The sequence below is a fragment of the Leptosomus discolor genome, chromosome Z (genome assembly GCF_034619465.1).
Source record: "Leptosomus discolor isolate bLepDis1 chromosome Z, bLepDis1.hap2, whole genome shotgun sequence".
Lineage (NCBI taxonomy): Eukaryota > Metazoa > Chordata > Aves > Leptosomiformes > Leptosomidae > Leptosomus > Leptosomus discolor.
Window position 1 is genome coordinate 77867897 of NC_141419.1, and position 19563 is coordinate 77887459.

The window sequence follows — 19563 nt, forward strand, 5'->3', positions numbered from 1 at the left end:
AGAATCATAGAATCATTTTGGTTGGAAAAGACCTTTAACATCATCAAGTCCAACCATTATCCTAACACTACCAAGCCCACCACAAATTATTTTTAAAAGGTCAGGAGGAAACCTTGCAAGTAGCTATGGTGACAGAAAGTGAATACGAAATGAAGTGTCAGCACTACAGTATTGCCTGCTGTTCAGATGCCCTAACACATCCAATGGTATAAGGGAAGGATGCACATATGCAAGCAGCGGTCTGCAGCCAGAAAAGAAGAGATCGAGGTTGCTCTGAGGATACCTGTCTATAGACAAAGCCTGTGAGGAACCGAGGTACACATATGGAGACCAGTCCTGCAGTGTCACAAGGTCAGCTGCCACACTTAGGAAAAGCTCCTGTCTCTAGTCTCTTCAGTTACATGAGTGTCAGCTTTGTTGTCCTGGTCTGGACCCTTCATCCTCTGAATCCACCTGCTTGCAGATGAGCTGACAATCTCCCGGGTCACATCAGCGGTTGCATACGGCTTTGCCAAAATGCAAGTTAGCCCAAGCAGTGATCTTTGCTGCAGTTCACATGAAGCCCCATCTAAGGATTCAATATGGATTTCCTCATGCTATCCTCAAGCCTTGACTGTGGTGTGAAGTCTGCCAGTGCTAGTTTCTGCCTAACATTTCTCTTACTACTAACTGTGGTGCTTGTTTGCTAGCTTGTTTTCTGGTTATGAATGGCACAGACTGCCTGTAGACTGTGTGAATTGCCTTTTCCTTGGAACAATTTTAAAATTTATAAACTTTTCTAGTAGCTCCTTGTTTTCCTGTTAAGAAAAAGCGTAAACGTAGTTTCTCAGGTAGAAGATTTTAGCCATTTGCATTATACCACTGTGAACACTGACTTGCAGCTCACAGCTGTGGTTTGTTCCTACAAGCCTGGGAGAAGCCAGGCATCTCCTGTTTGGAGTCCTACTGGGGCTAGAGGGGCTGCCCTCAGTGAGCTGGAAGTGCTGAGGGTTAGGAGCTGCTCTCTGAAAGGTAGAAGCCAATATTTTTCACATGACTTTACAAACCCTACCCCGCAGCAACCATGGAGCCAGAGTGATGACTATTTTGATTTCTTATGACAAGTTTACACAATGCAATAAGGATCTGGCAGAACAACACTTTGCTAATTGTGTCCTTGAGTTGTATAACAACACTTACTTGGTCAAACTCTGAATTAGAAAAAAAAAAAAAGCAGAGTAAACTGGAAAATGAAGCTATGCAGGAACCTCTGAGTTGTTTTTCAAGTATATATATCACCTTGGGTCCCAACAAATTGGGTAATATATTTCGAGGACTCTGACACATTGATATGTTTCTGCCAGTCTGCTACAATGAAGGGGGATTCAATGCAGCATTACCTTCTGGGTGGGGTGCACACCAGGTATTTGGGAGGTTTTGAGTTCTGTTCCAGACTTTGATTATTTTTTTAGGGCGAATTTGATTTGTGTTTGTCATTGCTGTTTCTGTTCTGGACAAGTGTATTATCTCACTTTCCATTTTAATTCCTGTCCTGGCACCTCAGTCTTGGGGTGGTGGCCATGTTGCAGGGCAGAAGCTCTCTGTCTTGTCTGCAGCTCTTGTCTGCTGGCTGCACTTCCCCAGGGTCACTGTGTGCCCAGTGCTCACCATGGAGGGCCAAAGGCAAAGAGCTGTAAATAACTTCAAATGCATTTGGATTTTTGCTTTCTCTTGGAGTCCCACTTTTGCAGAGAGGGTGTAGCAGCAGACAGGTATTTTGCCCAGGCCTGGACTCTGTTTCCTAGTGAAAGCAATAACGAATTATAAGCATATGCCATCTTACCAGATTCTCATTCTCTTGCCTTCAAACTGAGAGCAGAGAGGTTATGAACCTCTATCGGGCAGCACAAGGAGACCTGAAGTGCATTGAGCCATTATGGCCTAGTGCAAAGCTATTTTCTTTCCTCTCAGCTCATGTTGAGCAGCTACGTTTGTACGAAGTACTGTTCCCCCACAATTCTCTAGAACTTGTCTCTCTGAGGGTGCTGGTGGAGAGGCCATTCTGTTCTGACCATTTCTGCCACCAAACCAGGTCTACCTTCATTAACGGATAACTAAATCAAACAAAACCTCCAACCTTTCATTTAAGAGACTGCAGCAAATCGCACCAAGGTCACACCAGTCTGCAAAGCTGACTGACTGTACAGTTAATAGTTTCACAGTAAGTTAGTAAGGAAGCTTTTTTTTTGACTTCAGTGCACATACAAGACATACGGGGAAGTGTTTTGTGGGATTTTTTGTGCTTTAAAATGTTGAGTTAGTCTTTCATGTACTTACGTTTATATGGCTGTTGATATGCTTCTGATGTATTGATTGACTGGAGTTTTGCTCACAGATGAGAATATACAGTGCTTTTCTATTTACGATACAGTGAAGGAATGAACAAAGTAATTGTTCTGTAGGGCTTCATCTCTTTTCTAATCCGGCACTGTTGGTTCAAGCAGCCAGGAACTCAGGTAAGGAAAAAGATGTAATATCCCTTCTTCTCTTTGTTCATTGGCATGACTGCTGATTTCTCTGTGTTCAGTTTTACCGTATTTTGGATTTGATTCTATTTGAATCTCTCTAAAAGGCTTGTTCATTGATAAATTATTGTGTAAAAAGTGCTCTGAGTTCTCACTATATGACAGCTGTGTGAAGATTTACTGCCTTTCTTTACTAAAGGGTGAAGCAACGTTTTGACTTCACGCAATTTCATTTTTCTCAGCAAGGTATAAACACTATAATAGCTAAAAACTTAAAAGAGAAAACAATTGCATATTTCATTTCAAAATTTTCAAAATGAAATCTTTTGGGAGTATTGTTTTAAAATAAATACTTTGCTTTAAAATTTTTGTATTGGCTCTGGGTTTTTTGAATAAAATTATAATGTTCACTGTAACAGCCTACCAAATTTAGTGTTGATTCAACCTCATGTGGGAGTGGGAAAAATTTTTTGCATTTTTCAATGAATAAATAGTTTGTCTGGAAAATGTTTTTCAAGCTTATTAATCACTATTACTTCCTAAAGACTGTCTATAACCTTCTGCCTCATCAAGTGAAGTTTGATTGACCACTGGAGTGAGAAATACGCTAGCTGTTCTGTCTCCTGCTGTGGTAGAAAATTCAGATGAGCTTTGAATAGTGGATGTTTGGGTTTTTGACAGGCTAGTCAAAACTAAGAACAATAAAAAACTAGAGGAAGGCTTCACTGCAGCAAAATGTCTATACAAAGGAGGTCTATGTGTAAATGAATTGTTTACGGGGCGATAAATTGGGTTGATTACTCTTAAGGTGTTGTTTGGTGTTCTACATATTTTATAGGAAGAACTGTCTCATGCTTTTATTCATATTCCTAGAAGATATTTTTGAGAATACTTCTAAGCAATGAAGAGCAATAACAGGTCTTTATTTGCCACATTCGAAATTATTTATAAGCAACATCTTAAATAGAAATAATGCACCATCACGATTAGTAGTCCTGATAAGCAGGTGGCCAAAAAAGCCATTGTGATTTTTGGCCCTTAAAGCATTAATTAAATTACTGATAAATGTGTATTATGCATTATTGCCCCTTTCTAGGTACACTGCTTAGCAATTTTGTATTGTGAAGCAGATTTATAGACTCTGAAAATTAGAAGAGATGCCTCTGTAAGGATACTGGCACAACTGTAAGTGATAGTTTCTTGAGCTTTTGTTACCTGTCCATGTGCTGTAGATGGACACCTTCATTATGGACAAGACTATGTTAACATACCTCATCCTGCTGAGCCTGGTGATTGGGAGCAGCCAGGGGTGCTACTGTGAACATTACCCGTGGGGTTCGTGGTCTGCCTGTTCACAAACCTGCAATCACGGCACACAGACCAGGCACAGGTAGGGCCAAACTATCTCTCTACTTCTATGTTTCTATTTATTTCCTGAGAAAATACCACTTCTGGGGAGGGAGACCTGTGTCTGAAGCTCCAGCTTCCATAATACATGGAGAAGAATTATCATACCCAAATGTCTGCCAGATGAATAGATTTATTTTAATTCCAAGACTTAAAAATTACAAAATCATGTATATAGAGCACTACAGTGCGTCCAAACAAACCTATGTCTGCTGACATACGTAGTGAGGAGAGAAAAGCCAGGTCCTACCAGAGTCTTGCCAACAGCATGCGTTGAGCAACCAGCCTCTGTGTGCACACAGGGACGGCGCTCTGTGTCCTGCTCCAGGAGCATTGTCCAGTGCAGAGCAACGCCATGGGAGGGGTCAGCTCCAGCGTGGCAAGCCTACAGAAAGTTCCTCCCTGTTTGATTTATTTTATGACAACAGTTACAGTTACTTTAACCGTAAGTTACTTTAACAGTTACTTTCAAGTCAAATAAAGATTTAGCAACAACAAATTCAGTGGTACGCTCTAAACTTGTGAGACTTCCCCTCTCTACATCCTGGCTCTTTCTATAGCTATTCTCTGGGACTTTTGAAGTGACATGAATCAAAAAGAACTGCTCTGTAAACTTAAGGTATATTTGGATTTTTCTTTTAATCAACGTTCTGTAACTATGTATTATCTCTCAAGTTTTTTTTACTGGGCTCAAATGATTTCCTTTATCAGCCTTCACCCACAGTTACAGAACATCTACCATCTGTCTATGACTCCTTCCTAGCCTAACTTGTTACATTTTTTTAGGCAAATAAGAATGGATGAATATTATAACCAAAACTTCTGTGACCAGCTGTGCACAAAGCAGGAATCTCGTGCATGTAACCAACAAACATGTCCTATCAACTGTCGGCTTGGAGACTTTGGCCCTTGGTCAGAATGTGACCCATGCATTAAAAAACAAGTAGGTAAAAAATGTATTATATGAGTTAAATGCAAGAAATTATGCTTAAGAGCTCTCTTTGTTTCAGACATTCAACTTTATGGCAATTGATCTGCAAAATGACAGTTTAAGTTAACAAGGGAAATTGGTTATGAATTATAACACTAGAAGACGGAATGAATAAGTCAGAAAAAGCAGATCAAAACAGAAAGGGGTGATTTAGTGACATAAATTCATTTATGAGAACTTGCTTCTGTCACAATTAAAGATCAGTTTTCCACATAAAGGATAAACTAAGCTATAGAGTTTACATGTCTTTTTAAGCAAGAGAAAGTCACTAATTTTTTAGCTTACCCATAACATTCTATATATTCTAAAGAGAAAAAAATAGGGTCAAATAATCTGTTAAAAAGAGTTAACCTGGTAAATCCTAACCAGCACTGGCTAGAAATGCTCAGGCTGTATCTCACACTGATAGTCAGGATCAGTATGAGATTGCTGTTAAGAAATCCAGAGCAACATTCCCCCAGCCTTTACAGCCTACACAAAAACCAGATGGATGTACTTAATATCTGTGGAACAAAGACCTAGGATGATGTTTTTCCCTCTTGGGCTTCTGTCTGTTGGCTGATGGTAGACCTAGAGGTATGATGACAGAGAGTGAAGAGGTGAAAAGTCAGGTTCAAGTGGATTCGACCTAAAGAAACAAAGCCCTGGCAAATATAAGGTTGTAGGGAGTGGAGAGGAGCAGAGTGCAGGTTGTTTGGGATAGTCATGTGGCTGGTCGATCTGAGCTTTGAGCCTGGCAGCTCTGAGTTTCTGTGCAGACATAGCCTACAGCCCTCTGAATGTTCTGCTCAGCTTCAGAAATCCATGCCTGAAATGCGGTCTTGAAAAACCTGTCAGATATCATATCTTTACATACATATGTAAAGATTTCTGATGCCCATGCAGGACAAGGAAGACATGAAGAATCTGTGCTAGGCATGAGATGTGAACCACTCTGTGGCGTTCCCTTCCTTCAGCTGGGATGAACAGTACAAGAGCAGAGCAGGGAGAAACAATGAGAGAGTGGGAGACAGCAAGCAAACTGCGAGAGCTGAAAGGGGGCATTGATCTCAAATGAACTGATTGTTGCTGTAATCAATATCCTCTTAAATGAATGAGTTTCTACTTGTGCAGCCGTATATAGAAGCGTTGTTCATTTTTATTAACTTTAAATATTGATGCAACCTATTTGCTGCTTCAAGCAAAAAGGAGCTTTTGTGGACTGTGATCCATTGCTTGTGACCTTTATAAATGTAGACAAACATCAGAATGGAGGACGCGACTTCCAAAGTAAGTGTGAAGATTAGTGTAAGCAAGCTCCCAGTGAGGAGGAGGGATGAAGAGGTGGACTAAAAAAATCTTAAAGTTGCCAGGAAAGGGGAACCTCAATCCATCTTATTTCTACCAGTCTGATGCCAATGCCAGCAATAGATGCCCAGAGCCTGGAGAGGGATCACAGGTCAGCAGGAGAGCACCCAAAGAGGAATACAAAGGAATTCCAGCCACTCCAGCGAGTAAGTCAGCTTCATCCATGGCCCACTTTAAATGTCTCTATTCAATTACATGCAGCATGAGGAATAAACAAGAGGAATCAGAGACATGCGCACTCTTGCAGGGTTATGGTCTTGTTGGCATCACAGACACATGGTGGGATGGCTCCTATGACTGGAGTGTTGGAATGGAAGAATACAGGCTCTTTAGGAAGGGCAGACAGGGGAGATGATGAGGGGGTGTCGCTCTTCACATGCTCAAGATGGATGAGGAGTTGATGGAGAGTTTATGGGTCAGGATTAAAGGGAGGGCAGGGACAGGTGACATTATAGTGGGGGTCTGCTACAGGTCAGACCTGTACCAGGAAGACAGAGCAGATGAGGGCCTCTATACACAGATAGGAGCAGCCTCACATTCACAAGCTGTGGTCCTCATGGGGGACTTCAACCACCCCGATATCTGTTGGAGGGACAACACAGCAGGGCACAAGCAATCCAGGAGGTTCCTGGAATGCATTGATGATAACTTCCTTCTCCAAGGGGTAGTGCAGCCAAGGAGGAGAGGTGCTATGCTGGACCTTGTTGTTACCAACAAGGAGGGGCTGGTGGGGAATGTGAAGCTCAAGGGCAGCCTTAGCTGCACCGACCATGAGATGATGGAGCTGAAGACCCCTAGGGCATCGAGCAGGGTGCACAGCAAGCTTGCTACCCTGGACTTCAGAAGAGCAGAGTTTGGCTTCTTCAGGGATCTGCTTGGTAGGGTACCATGAGATAAAGTCCTGGAGGGAAGAGGGGCACAAAAAAGCTAGTTAATATTCAAGGATCTCCTTCTCCAAGCTCAGGAGCAATCCATCCCAACAAAGAGGAAGTCAGGAAAAAATGCCAGGAGGCCTGTGTGGATGAACAAGGAGCCCCTTGACAAACACAAAAAGGAACCCTACAGAGGGTGGAAGGAAGGACAGCTGCCCTGGGAGGAATACAGAGAAATTGTCCGAGCAGCCAGGGATCGGGTTAGGAAAGCCAAAGCTTAGATAGGATTAAATGTGGCCAGGGACGCCAAGGACAAAAAGAAAAACTTCTATAGGTATGTTGGTGATAAAAGGAAGACTAGAGATAATGTGGGCGCTCATTTGAAGGAAACAGGAGACCTGGTTACCCAGGATATGGAGAAAGCTGAGGTACTCAATGACTTTTTTGCCTCCATCTTCACTGGTAAGTGCTCCAGCCACACCGCCCAAGTCACAGAAGGCGAAGGCAGTGACTGGGAGAAGGAAGAACCACTCACTGTGGGAGAAGGTCAGGTTCGAAACCATTCAAGGAACCTGAAAGTGCACAAGTCCATGGCACCTGATGAGATACATCTGTGGGTCCTGAGGCAACTGGTGGATGAAGTCACTAAGCCGCTATCCATCATATTTGAGAAGTCATGGCAGTCTGGTGAAGTTCCCAGTGACTGGAAAAGGGTAAAAGTAACCCACATATTTAAAGAGGATAAAAAAGGAAGACATGGGGAATTACAGGCCAATCATTCTTACCTCTGTGCCTGCCAAGATCATAGAGTGGATCCTTCTGGAAACTATGCTAGGGCACTTGGAAAATAAGGACTTCATGGCTTTACTAAGGGCAAATTGTGCCTGACAAATTTGATGGCCTTCTACAATGGGGTTGCAGTGTTGGTGGATAAGGTAAGAGCAACTGATGTCATCTGTCTGGACTTGTGCAAAGCATTCATCGCTGTCCTGCCTGACATCCTTGTCTTTAAATTAGAGAGACATGGATTTGACAGATGGATCACTTGGTAGATAAGGAATTGGCTGAATGGTTGCACTGAAAGGGTCACTGTCAATGGCTCAATGTCTGAGTGGAGACCAGTGATGAGTGGCATTCCTCAGGGATTGGTATTGGGACCGGTGCTGTATAACATCTTTGTCAGCAACATGGATAGTGGGATCAAGTGCACCCTCAGCAAGTTTGCCAACGACACCAAGCTGTGTGGTGCAGTCGACATGCTGGAGGGCAGGGATGCCATCCAGAGGGACCTGGACAGGCTGCAGAGGTGGGCCCCTGAAAACCTCATGAAGTTCCACAAGGCCAAGTGCAAGGTCCTGCACCCAGGTCGGGTCAATCCCAAGCGCAGACACAGGCTGGGTGATGAGTGGATTGAGAGCAGCCCTGCGGAGAAGGACTTGGGGGTACTGGTGGATGAAAAACAGAATATGAGCCACCGATGTGTGCTCACAGCCCAGAAAGCAAATTGCATCCTGGGCTGCATCAAGAGAAGTGTGGCCAGCAGGTCAGGGGAGGTGATTCTCCCCCTCTATTCCGCTCTGGTAAGACCCCACCTGCGGTGCTGTGTTCAGTTCTCGAGCCCTTAGTGCAAGAAAGACATGGACCTGCTCGAGCAAATCCAGAGGAGGGCCACAAAGATGATCAGGGGCTGCAGCACCTCCCCTGTGAGGACAGGCTGGGAGAGTTGAGGTTGTTCAGCCTGGAGAAGCGAAGGCTCCAGGGAGACTTTATAGCGGCCTTCCAGTACTTAAAGGGGGCCTACAGGGAAGGTGGAGAGGGACTCTTGATCAGGCAGTGTAGTGATAGGAGGAGAGGTAACATTTTCATACTGAAAGAGGGGAGATTTAGATTAGATTTTAGGAAGAAGTTCTTTCCTGTGAGGGTGGTGAGACACTGGAACAGGTTGCCCAGGGAAGCTGAGGCTGCCCCCTCCCTGGCAGTGTTCAAGGCCAGGCTGGATGGGGCTTTGAGCAACCTGGCCTAGTGGAAGGTATCCCTGCCCATGGCAGCAGGGTTGGAATTAAGGTCACTTCCAATCCAAACCATTCTATCATTCTATGAAGCTCACACAAATAGCATAGTGAGTGTTCTGAATCCCCAGTGGAGTACAAGGAACAGCAAGTTTGAGCTCAAAAGCTTTCAGATGGTCTGGGGTTGCTCCTGGCCCTCTCCCTTCATAGTCACTTGGTTACTGACATTTACTAGACATCTTCCTGCATTGTTTGACTCCAGTGTCTCTGTACAGGGAGGGAAGTCAAAGAAGTCTGCAAGCAACTGTGCTTTTCCAGTGCAGAAAAATTCTTATAGGATGAACTGTTCAGTCATATGCAGAGAGGTCTCACCAGCAGTCCCTTGAAGAGGAGCAGGAAATATGTCTGAAGCAATTTGTCTAGCAGCCTTCAGCTTTGTATTTCTGCATGGAGGGTACTGACTTGCTGAAAGAAAACCCAGTGAGCGCCAGATTTTACTCCCAGATATTCCTTAGAAACAGAAACTTTCAGGAAAACCATTTTTCCCCAGTCATCCAGTGCTCCTCAGACAAGGTGCCCCATGTGTGTGAGCCAAGCCAGCTGGTTTGGGGATGGGGATACATGCCATTGTCAGAGTATTTCTATTTCAACAGAGATGATAAAGAACAGGAGCCTGTTCACACACCATTTCTTACTCTACCTTTAAAACTGAAGATACAGCGACTGAACTTTTGATTCCTCCAGTGATGTAGCCCAGGTTGTCAAGTGTTGAATATGTCTGCTCTGTCAGGGTTATTGAGGCTCCTTGGATTTCAGTTTCCTGCCTGCCTTACCTGGGATAATGGCATGGTAGGATGTAAGGACAAAAACAACTGATTATTTCCTTTAGGGCTCTGGTTGATAAAGCTTCAGCAGCACTGAGTCACGTGGCTCTGCCTGGGAAGGTACTTAGCTACAAAAACCGCTTATATGGACAACCCTGTATTGTATTTCTTTTGCCTTTCAGTTTCGTGTCCGGAGACTCCTTCAGCCATCCCAGTTTGGGGGTCAGGTCTGTACTGAGCCACTGGAGGCCTACCGCCCATGCTTCCCGACAAAGCTTTGCAACATTGTGGAAGTTGATTGCAAGAATAAATTTCGGTGTGAAACTGGTAATTATAATCTTCATTGAGTAACTGCATTACTAGATAGTTACAAGATCAGACACTGAGACAAAAAAGGTCCAGATGCTCCAGATCTTGTATATTCCATGCATAAATTCCAGGGAAAAGGAGCACAGAGAAAAACCTACTTAAGGATTTCACATGTATTGATAGCAGCTCATGTTTGCAGTTTCTTCTGTAACTAAAAGTAATTCAAGTACAATCTCTAGCCTGGGATGTCAGTATGACCATGAGAGCTAGACCATAGCACTGTTCCAATAATTGTTCTTTGCACAAATGTGTCACATACCAACACGAGTTTGAATATAAACATGCACTATTTTTATTAAATTTGGGTATTTCTTGTTTGTTTCAATTTAAACATACCTGATCAGTTTCAAAATAACATTACCTACATATCCTTTTGTTAAGTTAAGTCTTTGCAACTTCAAAGCAAGGCAAAAGTGGCAGAACTGAAACCATTTCTTATTGGAATAATCTAGGCATGATACTGCCTTGCTGTTAATTCCTACAGCAAGTTCACACCTTTAGTAGGCAAAAAGACATACTGCCCTTTTCTGCATTCAGACATCATGAGTCTTTGCATAAAGTTTCTTACTGCTGCTGTTTCTCTGGTGCAGGTCGCTGTATAGCGAAAAAATTGGAATGTAATGGAGAAAATGACTGCGGGGACAACTCTGATGAAAGGAATTGTGGGAAGAAAAAGACTGTCTGTAACAGAAAGTATGAAAGTATCCCAGGTGTGCAGTTAATAGGCAGTGGGTAAGCCAGTTTTGCTTATTTTTCATAAACTTGAGATTTTTATCTCATCATTTACATAACCAAGATAACTCCCAATTAGCGTGTGAGAGTATCCTATCAAAACATATAATCTCTCAAATTAAAAACAACAAGAAATTATAAAAATGCAACCAAACCATGAAGCTAGGACTTGCCCACTGCATCTGCCAGATGTTCTCTGTACTGCTGACGCACTAAAGAGCTGTCAATGAGCACTGCTGTCTGAGTGACCCTTGCTGCCTCACAGCAACCAGAGCATCACATATTAACAACTTCCAGCTCAGTTATGCCAAGTGCTTCAGAAATTTTGAGGATGTTCCTCTACAGATGTTTGTTTGTCTATGGTACATTTCACAGGATACCAATCATCGTGTCTACCAGGCTATGAATTTAAACAGCGTGAAACCTAAATGTGGGATGCCTCTCCCATGTAGTCTTGCATTTTTTAATTGAATTTTGAACTCAGTGCGCTCTGGTAACATCACTTGTGGTAGAAATGGAGAACTGCTGGTTGATTTTCCTATGCCATTTTTAGGGGTTTCTCTGCTTAAGAGTGACTCTCCTATGCTGATATTGGGATTATCTAGAGAGTTAGGTACTGCTGGACAGTAGGACACAGGATCGCTACTACAACATTTTTCAGGTGAATTCAGTGTGAATGAGAAGTTGTTGTAGAAGAACTTCTTTCAAAGCCACATAACCTAGATGCTCATACACTTTCATTCAAACCAACAAAATCTTCAATGCAGCTATATACCACTAAATGTTTCAAGACTACGTGTCTTTCTGTGATTGTTTAATCTCTGGAAATAAATTTTTGTTAGATTTCATATTCTGGCAGGAGAAAGCCGAGGGGAAGTCCTTGGCAATTCATTCAATGGAGGACAATGCACAACAGTGAAGCGCAATGAGACAAGGAAATCATATCGTGTTCCTGCGAACCTGGAGGCTATCAGTTTTCAGGTATTCTCAAGCAGCAACCCCTAACTGAAAAAACATTGCCGTAATGACAATCCAAGTCATGCACTCAAGTCTTAGGCAGTAATGTGTGTTTTAGGACAAGATTTCTCAATCTGGTGAAGCCTGAACATCCTTCAGGTGATATTTGGAAACGGGATAAATTGAGCAGTTGGGTGGCTCTACTCACGCCTTTCAGTCCTGTGGTTCCTCACTGTATCACATCTGGGAGTCAACATGATTGATTTGGGCTTCCCTCCTGCTTCCTTGTGGCTATGGCCATGTATTTGTTGTGACTCAGTACCAAGGGCCTTGCCCCTGACACTGACATAATCTGGCCAGAGGCTCGTTCAGGTCCAAAGCTCATTTCAGCATCACTGCTGTATCCTTGCAGTGCCAATGGCTGTCCTAACTCCAGCTTCCTCCTAGTCACCTGCAGCCTTGGGACAGAGTTCCTCCCTGAGCCATTTTAGTCCCTCAGTCCTGCCTGTTCCCTGCCCAGCCCCTCCAAAGAGCAGCAAGGAAAGGAGGCAGGCACCAAGTCTGGGAGCTAGGAGGACAAGAGGTACACAGTCTGGGGAGTAGCCTTGCAGGACAGGTCAAGGACAAAATGAACATGGCTTGTATCTTACCAAAATATCTGTGTATCATTTTTTTTTAGACCTGATATTTTAGACCTTTAGACACTGATATTTAGAAAATACTTTGAATACCATGGTTAGGGCACAGCATCTGGCTGTGCACATATCAGCAGGCCCTGTCTGAAGCAATAGATACTGCATTGGGAAGGAAGGAATGCAGGATGTGGAAAAAGCTCAACTGATGGATGAATCTGAACTGCTGATTTTTGCCACGAGTGCTGTGAGTTTTTAATATTACTTTAACAGGAACAACTGAACAAAGGACACCCTAATATATTCCATGGAAATTGCAATAGGATTGGCCATGACATGTAGGTTTTGTCAATAATAGTGAAAAATTACTGTGTGCAGTAATATTCAGTGGGGGAAAATAAGCCTCGGTTTGCCCAGGTCTGTTTAAAGCTGTGTTATTTATTAAGTTACTGATGTTCATTTGTAGCACTGTTAAGGGTTTGCGAATTTCACCTTTGAGAGTGCACCTATATCTTCTAACAATTAGAGCAGCTTTTGGTATAAAAGGGTCACTAGATCAGTCTTTCTTCTTGGAAATCCCGGGTGTTTTCATGCAAAAACATATGACTTCTGGGAGAATGGAAGTGGTTTGGGGGAATGGACCACCTCACCTCCCAAGGTCCTTAGCAGCCCTGTTAATTAAACAAGTCTAAAGGAGGGAAAAAGTTGCATTTTTCAAACACCCACGGGGATTTGCATGAGTTTTGGGAAATGGGCAATTTCTGAACAGATGCTAAAGTTGTCTTGGTGCTTTGCACAACAGCACCACTAAGGTTTACCAACTTGATCAGGCATGCTTGCTGCTCGTTCCTCTCCACCTACCCGTTCTCCATCATGCAGTGTTGGTTCTAATACTGCAAGCAGACTCTAAGTCTCTCCTTCGGAAATCTGTTCATTCCTCTAGCTGGAAATGAAGAAGAAAGGACAGAAAACATCAAGCTCTGTGTCTTGAACAATATAGAAGCCATGGGACTGGGACTTAGTCACGGTGTGAACATAGCATGAAGGTCTGATAGTCTTTGAAAAGTGTGTTGAAAATTATTCCTAAGCTTTGGGGCATGGGGGTGGGGAATTTTATAAGAAAGTGTTACATGCTGTCATGGTTTAACTCCAGCCAGCAACTAAGCACTACCCAGTGACTCGCTCAGTCACCCCATGGTGGGATGGAGAAGAGAATCAGAAGGATGAAAGTGAGAAAAATTTGTGGGTTGAGATAAAAACAGTTTAATAGGTAAAATAATAGCCACAAGCACAAGCAAAGCAAAACAAGGAATCATTTCACCTCTGCCATTGGGAGGCAGGTGTTCAGGCACCTCCAGGAGAGCAGGGCTCCATCACGTGTAACCATTACTTGGGAAGACAAAATTCCATCACTCTGAATGTCTCCTCCTTTCCTCTTCTTTCTCTAGCTTTATATGCTGAGTATGATGTCGTATGTTACAGAACATTCCTTTGGTCAGTTGGGGTCAGCTGTCCCAGCTGTGTCTCCTCCCAGCTTCTTCTGGTGGAGTGCTGTGAGAAGCAGAAAAAGCCTTGACTTTGTGTAATCACTGCTCAGCAATAATGAAACCATCCTCAAGTTATCAACACTGTTTTCAGCACAAATCAAAACATAGCCTCATACCAGCTACTATGAAGAAAATTAACGCTATCGCAGCCAAAACACGCACACATGCTTTCGTTTTCTTTCTTGTATAAATGCCTATTAGTAATTCTACTTCTTACCTTGCATTCATCTTGCCTATTAACCTTTCTTAGTCTCACTTTTTGTGTAAAGAACATTCTTTTACCTTATATGTCTCAAATAATCAATATCAGGCATATTTCTTCCATTAAAAAATCAAGAATTCATTGCTTAATAGGTTTCTGTTTCAGATTATTACTCGGGCAAATGTGGTTTGCTTTATTGAATCTCCAGGTAATAGATGACGAGGATGATGTAACATCAGATTTCTACAATGACTTAACTCCGCTGAGTGACAGCGCTCATGGAAGTAGTTCCTCCACTCATGCTGGTCGAAGATCTTCTGGTATCCCATTTTTATTCTCAAGAAAGACACGGGTTAAAGTCACATCATCTTCCTCCTTCAAGAAAGCCATTGAAGCCTCATATGAAAAGGTAATTGAATGTTGCCTCCAGTTTCTTCCTTTAATTCAATTTCTGTTTGCTGATTTCAGCTACCAAAGGCTACTTTTCTTATCAAGGCAATGGCATTTAAAAAAAAAAAAAAAAAAAGACACTAGAATTACACATTGAAAAGTTCCTCTTCTGATACTACAGGATGTTCCTGGTTGTAACATACCTTCTGTAATGCAACATACATTTTTTGGTTTTAGTACAGAAATCATAGGCTTATTCCACTTAAAAAAGCACAGATTGACATAGATTTGAGATTATCGGATAGGGTAACCCACTCCTTTCCCTGTACTAGTTGTAGATTAAGAAGGCAGAGCCATGTAGTAACAGTAGCAGACAACTGTAAAAAAAAAAAAATGAAGTGCACTCAGGAATGTTATACATATGCATGTATTGGGAATTAGTTTTTTATTTGGTAACCAACTTAAATATTGGAGTCTCATGGCTGTGGAGATGCACTTGGTCATAAAGATAATGTCAGAAATAACACGTCCACAGAACAGTTTCTGAGAACTGAAAGTCTTTTTCCCATAAAATCCTGCACCTTTAATGCAGATGAATACTGTGCGATATAAGATTACGTACTTTTATAGTTTAATGGCAGTAAAGGATGGGCTATTGTTTGCACTTCTGCATGGAAGAGGCCATAGTACAACTAGAATGAATCTTTTACAAAAATATCAGTCTTAATATTAAGATTTCCTGTGATGGAAGTTTAATGCTATCTTGCCCTAACAGTTAAGTAACTTGACAGCTTAAACAGACCATTACTTCTAGTTTGAATTCAACTATATTGAAGTTCCAGCTACTGGAAACCTGTTGACTTTCATTCCCTTGTAGATACCTGTAAACAGATCACACTATTCTGTATAAATATATAAATAAAACTGGTAAGTTTATTTTGGTGGGATGGTAGATTCTTATTGTCTTAAACCCAGACCTAAGCTACTTAAGAAATGTTAATTTAAATGAAAATTTCATCAGTAAGTTTTTTTGGATGTACGTTGGTTTTCAGCATTGTTGTCATGAAATCCCAGAAACCCACCTGAAATAGACAATAGCTTAGTCTGATGTTGGCTAAAGATGACACAGGTTAAAATCCCTTCTTAGTGGATCCATAGCAGGAGTTTTAACTTGGGTCTTCCTCATGTTCTCTACTGTATCATACAGGAAGTGTCTCTTTTTATCTCTATTTGTATGAATTTTATTTATATCTGCTTGTAGATAAATGTATACTTACATATGTTTGAGAAACCTATAGATATATTTCCAATACTTTCTTAAATGGTGAAAATAGAAGTTTATATAGATCACTTAAAAGGAAGGGGAACTCACCTGGGCTTTGGGAGGTCAGATTCAGACCTATATACTGACACGTATGCAGAACGGTTTCCCATGAGTGTTCCAGGGTCTCTAGAGGGCCCTAGTCACTTGAAAGGTCATGCATTTTTCCATATTGGCGTGAAAGAAATATGAAAATATGAAAATTTTATGTTTTTCAAGTTTCCTTTTGTTTACCAGAAACTTTTTTATCTAAGCTGACTGGTCCTCTTGTATTTCTTCTTGGTTTCTGATCCTTTAATCATAGAATTATAGAATCATAGAATCATAGTATCACAGAATAGTTTGGGTTGCAAGGGACATTTAAAGGCTATCTAGTCCAACCCCCCATGCAATCAGCAGGGACATCTTCAAAGAGATGAGGTTGCTCAAAGCCCTATCCAACCTGACCTTCAATGCTTCCAGGGAGGGGGCATCCACAACCTCTCTGGGCAATCGGTCCCAGTGTTTCACCACCCTCATAGAAAAAAATTTCTTCCCCACATCTAGCCTAAATCCACCCTCTTTTAGTATAAAACCCTTACTCCTTGCTTGTCCTATTGCAATAAGTCCTGCAAAAATCCTGCCCCCATCTTTCTTATAGGCCCCCTTTAAGTACCAAAAGCGTACCATGAGGTTTCTCCAGAGCCTTCCCTTCTCCAAGCTGAATAACCCCAACTCTCTCAGCCTGTCTTTGTAAGGGAGGTACTCCAGTCCTCTGATCACTTTTGTGGCCCTCCTCTGGACTGCTCCAACGGCTCCATGTCTTTCTTGTGCTGAGAGCTGAATGCCAAACTCCAGGTGGGGTCTCACCAGAGCAGAGTAGAGCAGCAGCTCATTCTGGACGTCATCTCCAAGCATGTGGAGGAAAAGAAGGTTATCAGAAATGGTCAGCATGGATTCACCAAGGGGAAATCATGCTTGACGAACTTGATAGCCTTCTATGATGACATGACTGGCTGGGTAGATGGGAGGAGAGCAGTGGATGTTCTCTGCCTCGACTTCAGCAAGGCTTTTGACACTGTCTCCCACAACATCCTCATAGGTAAGTTTATGAAGTGTGGGTTAGATGAGTGGACAGTGAGGTGGCTAAGAGCTGGCTGAAAGACAGAGCTCAGAGAGTCGTGATCAGTGGTGCTGAGTCTAGTTGGAGGCCTGGAACTAGTGGTGTTCTCTAGGGGTCAGTACTGGGTCTGGCCTTGTTCAACATATTCATCAATGACCTGGATGAAGGGACAGAGTGCACCCTCAGCAAGTTTGCTGATGACACAAAAGTGGGAGGAGTGGCTGACACACCAGAAGGCTGTGCTGCCAGTCAGTGAGACCTGGACAGTCTGGAGAGCTGGGAGGAGAGGAACCTAATGAGGTTCAACAAGGGCAAGTGTAGGGTCCTACACTTGGGGAGCAATAACCCCATGCACCAGTACAGCTTGGGGGCTGACCTGCTAGAGGGCAGCTCTGCAGAGAAGGACCTGCGGGTCTGGTGGACAGGAAGTTAGCCATGAGCCAGCAACGTGCCCTTGTGGCCAAGAAGGCAAATAGCATCCCGGGATGCATTAAGAAGAGTGCGGCCAGCAGTTGAGGGAGGTTCTCCTCCCCTCTACTCTGCCCTGGTGAGGTCACATCTGGAGTGCTGGGTCCAGTTTGGGCTCCCCGGTTCAAGAGGAACAGGGAACTACTGGAAAGAGACCAGTGGAGGGCTACAAAGATGATGAGGGGACTGGAACATTTCTCTTACGAGGAAAGCCTGAGAGACCTGGAGCTTTTTAGCCTGGAGAAGGGAAGACTGAGAGGGGACCTTATCAACACTTATAACTATCTAAGGGACTCTGTGTCAAGAGGATGGGGCCAGGCTCTTTTCAGTGGTGCCCAATGCCAGGACAAGGGGCAACGGGCACAAACTGGAGCACAGGATGTTTCATTTGAACATGAAGACAACTTTATTTTGAGGGTGGCAGAGCACTGGAACAGACTGCCCAGGGAGGTTGTGGATTCTTCTTCCCTGGAGATATTCAAAACCCGACTGGACGTGATCCTGTGCAACCTGCTGTAGGTGAACCTGCTTTAGCAGGGGAGTTGAACTAAACAATCTCCAGAGGTCCCTTCCAACCCTTACCATTCTGTGTGACTCTGCAAAAAACAAATAAGTTTTTAGAATCAGTATTTGCCAAAGTGGCCTGCATTTTGTGTGTCATAATAGAAATGTTAGCTGGCACAGATAAAAATTGAAGATCAGAACTGTAATCACCTGAAAATCCTAAAAGTTATATTACCACAGGGTATTTTGGGAGCTGTGTGTAATCTGGGAGTTGTTACATACCCTATTTCTTCCATTCTTATTCTCACTACAGCAGAAAGCTGAGTATCCTTAACTTATTTTCCAATGTACAAATGAGAGTGCTGAAATGAGCAGGGTTGTGCAGAACTGAGAGCTGAGGTCCAGCTCGCATGTTACGTTGCTCAGTCCTGTCTGGGACAACTCCCTGTCTAGATGCATCCTTGTGTCTTCTAAGCCAAGTGACCTTAGAGACAGAAGTGGAGTAGAGCCAACCTAACAGCAGCAAAATTCATCAGAAGAACCCATGTATATATAATAGGAGCAATTTTTTTTATAAATAATCTTTCCTATCTGCCAATTGGTCATTTGCTCCAGTTTCCTGCCCCTCCTTTTGCTCTTGGTCTTTGCTTTGCCCTTCTGCCATCAGTTCTCCTTGTCACTTTATAAATCCTGTCTTTCAGTAATTTCTGTTCTTCTCCTTTCTGTTTAGTTGAATTCCCATGTAAGGAGCCTGTAGCATTGCAAAAATATATGACTTAGTTGCTTCAAAACTATTTTTTTTTTTCCTAAATGTAAGAGATGTTTCCAGTTTCTGAACTTTCTGGGCTTTTTTGCCTCTCACATTAACAGCCTGACACTTGAACTCAATGAGTTCTTTATCCCTGTGGTTTAGTTTCAGATTTAGCAGACTGATAAATGGTTAAATTTCATAACGGTGCGTTAGTATGCAAAATATCTACTTACCAGATTAGTTGCAAACAACCGATGTATGTTTATAAGCTAAAGCCTGTGAAATTTTTGGTTGACTTATCGATTGCTGATGTATATGTTATGGCAGGAATCCTTTTGTTTTCTGTTTGGTAGGTGCTCAGGGAGTCCTAATTTTTGTTGGAAGGCTGTTGTCTTGGTTTGAAAGACAGGTGTCTGTGGAGGAAGGCAGGAGACTCCCTTGAAATGGAAAGTGCAACCCCCTTCCCTCCAAAGTATTATAATTTTGAAATTAACGGGCCTTCAGGCAAAGAGATGGGGAATAGGAATAACAGTTCTTTACTAATATATATATATATATATATATAACACAAGACAGGGAAAAAACAAACAAACAACCCACTGGTTTACACTGACAGAGTCAGAAATACAACCTG

General features: G+C 42.6%; 1 protein-coding gene across 1 annotated transcript in view; it reads left to right on the top strand.

The window, feature by feature from the left end:
• The first annotated feature begins 2447 nt into the window (after positions 1 to 2447).
• C6 (complement C6) overlaps positions 2448 to 19563 on the top strand; it is a 29165-nt gene continuing 12049 nt past the window's right edge. The window contains exons 1-7 of the mRNA XM_086480202.1: positions 2448 to 2495; positions 3737 to 3894; positions 4698 to 4854; positions 10137 to 10281; positions 10914 to 11055; positions 11898 to 12036; positions 14602 to 14802. Of these exons, the coding sequence (XP_086336328.1) occupies positions 3737 to 3894; positions 4698 to 4854; positions 10137 to 10281; positions 10914 to 11055; positions 11898 to 12036; positions 14602 to 14802 (942 nt within the window). The 5' untranslated portion in view covers positions 2448 to 2495. The remainder of the gene's footprint in view (positions 2496 to 3736; positions 3895 to 4697; positions 4855 to 10136; positions 10282 to 10913; positions 11056 to 11897; positions 12037 to 14601; positions 14803 to 19563) is intronic.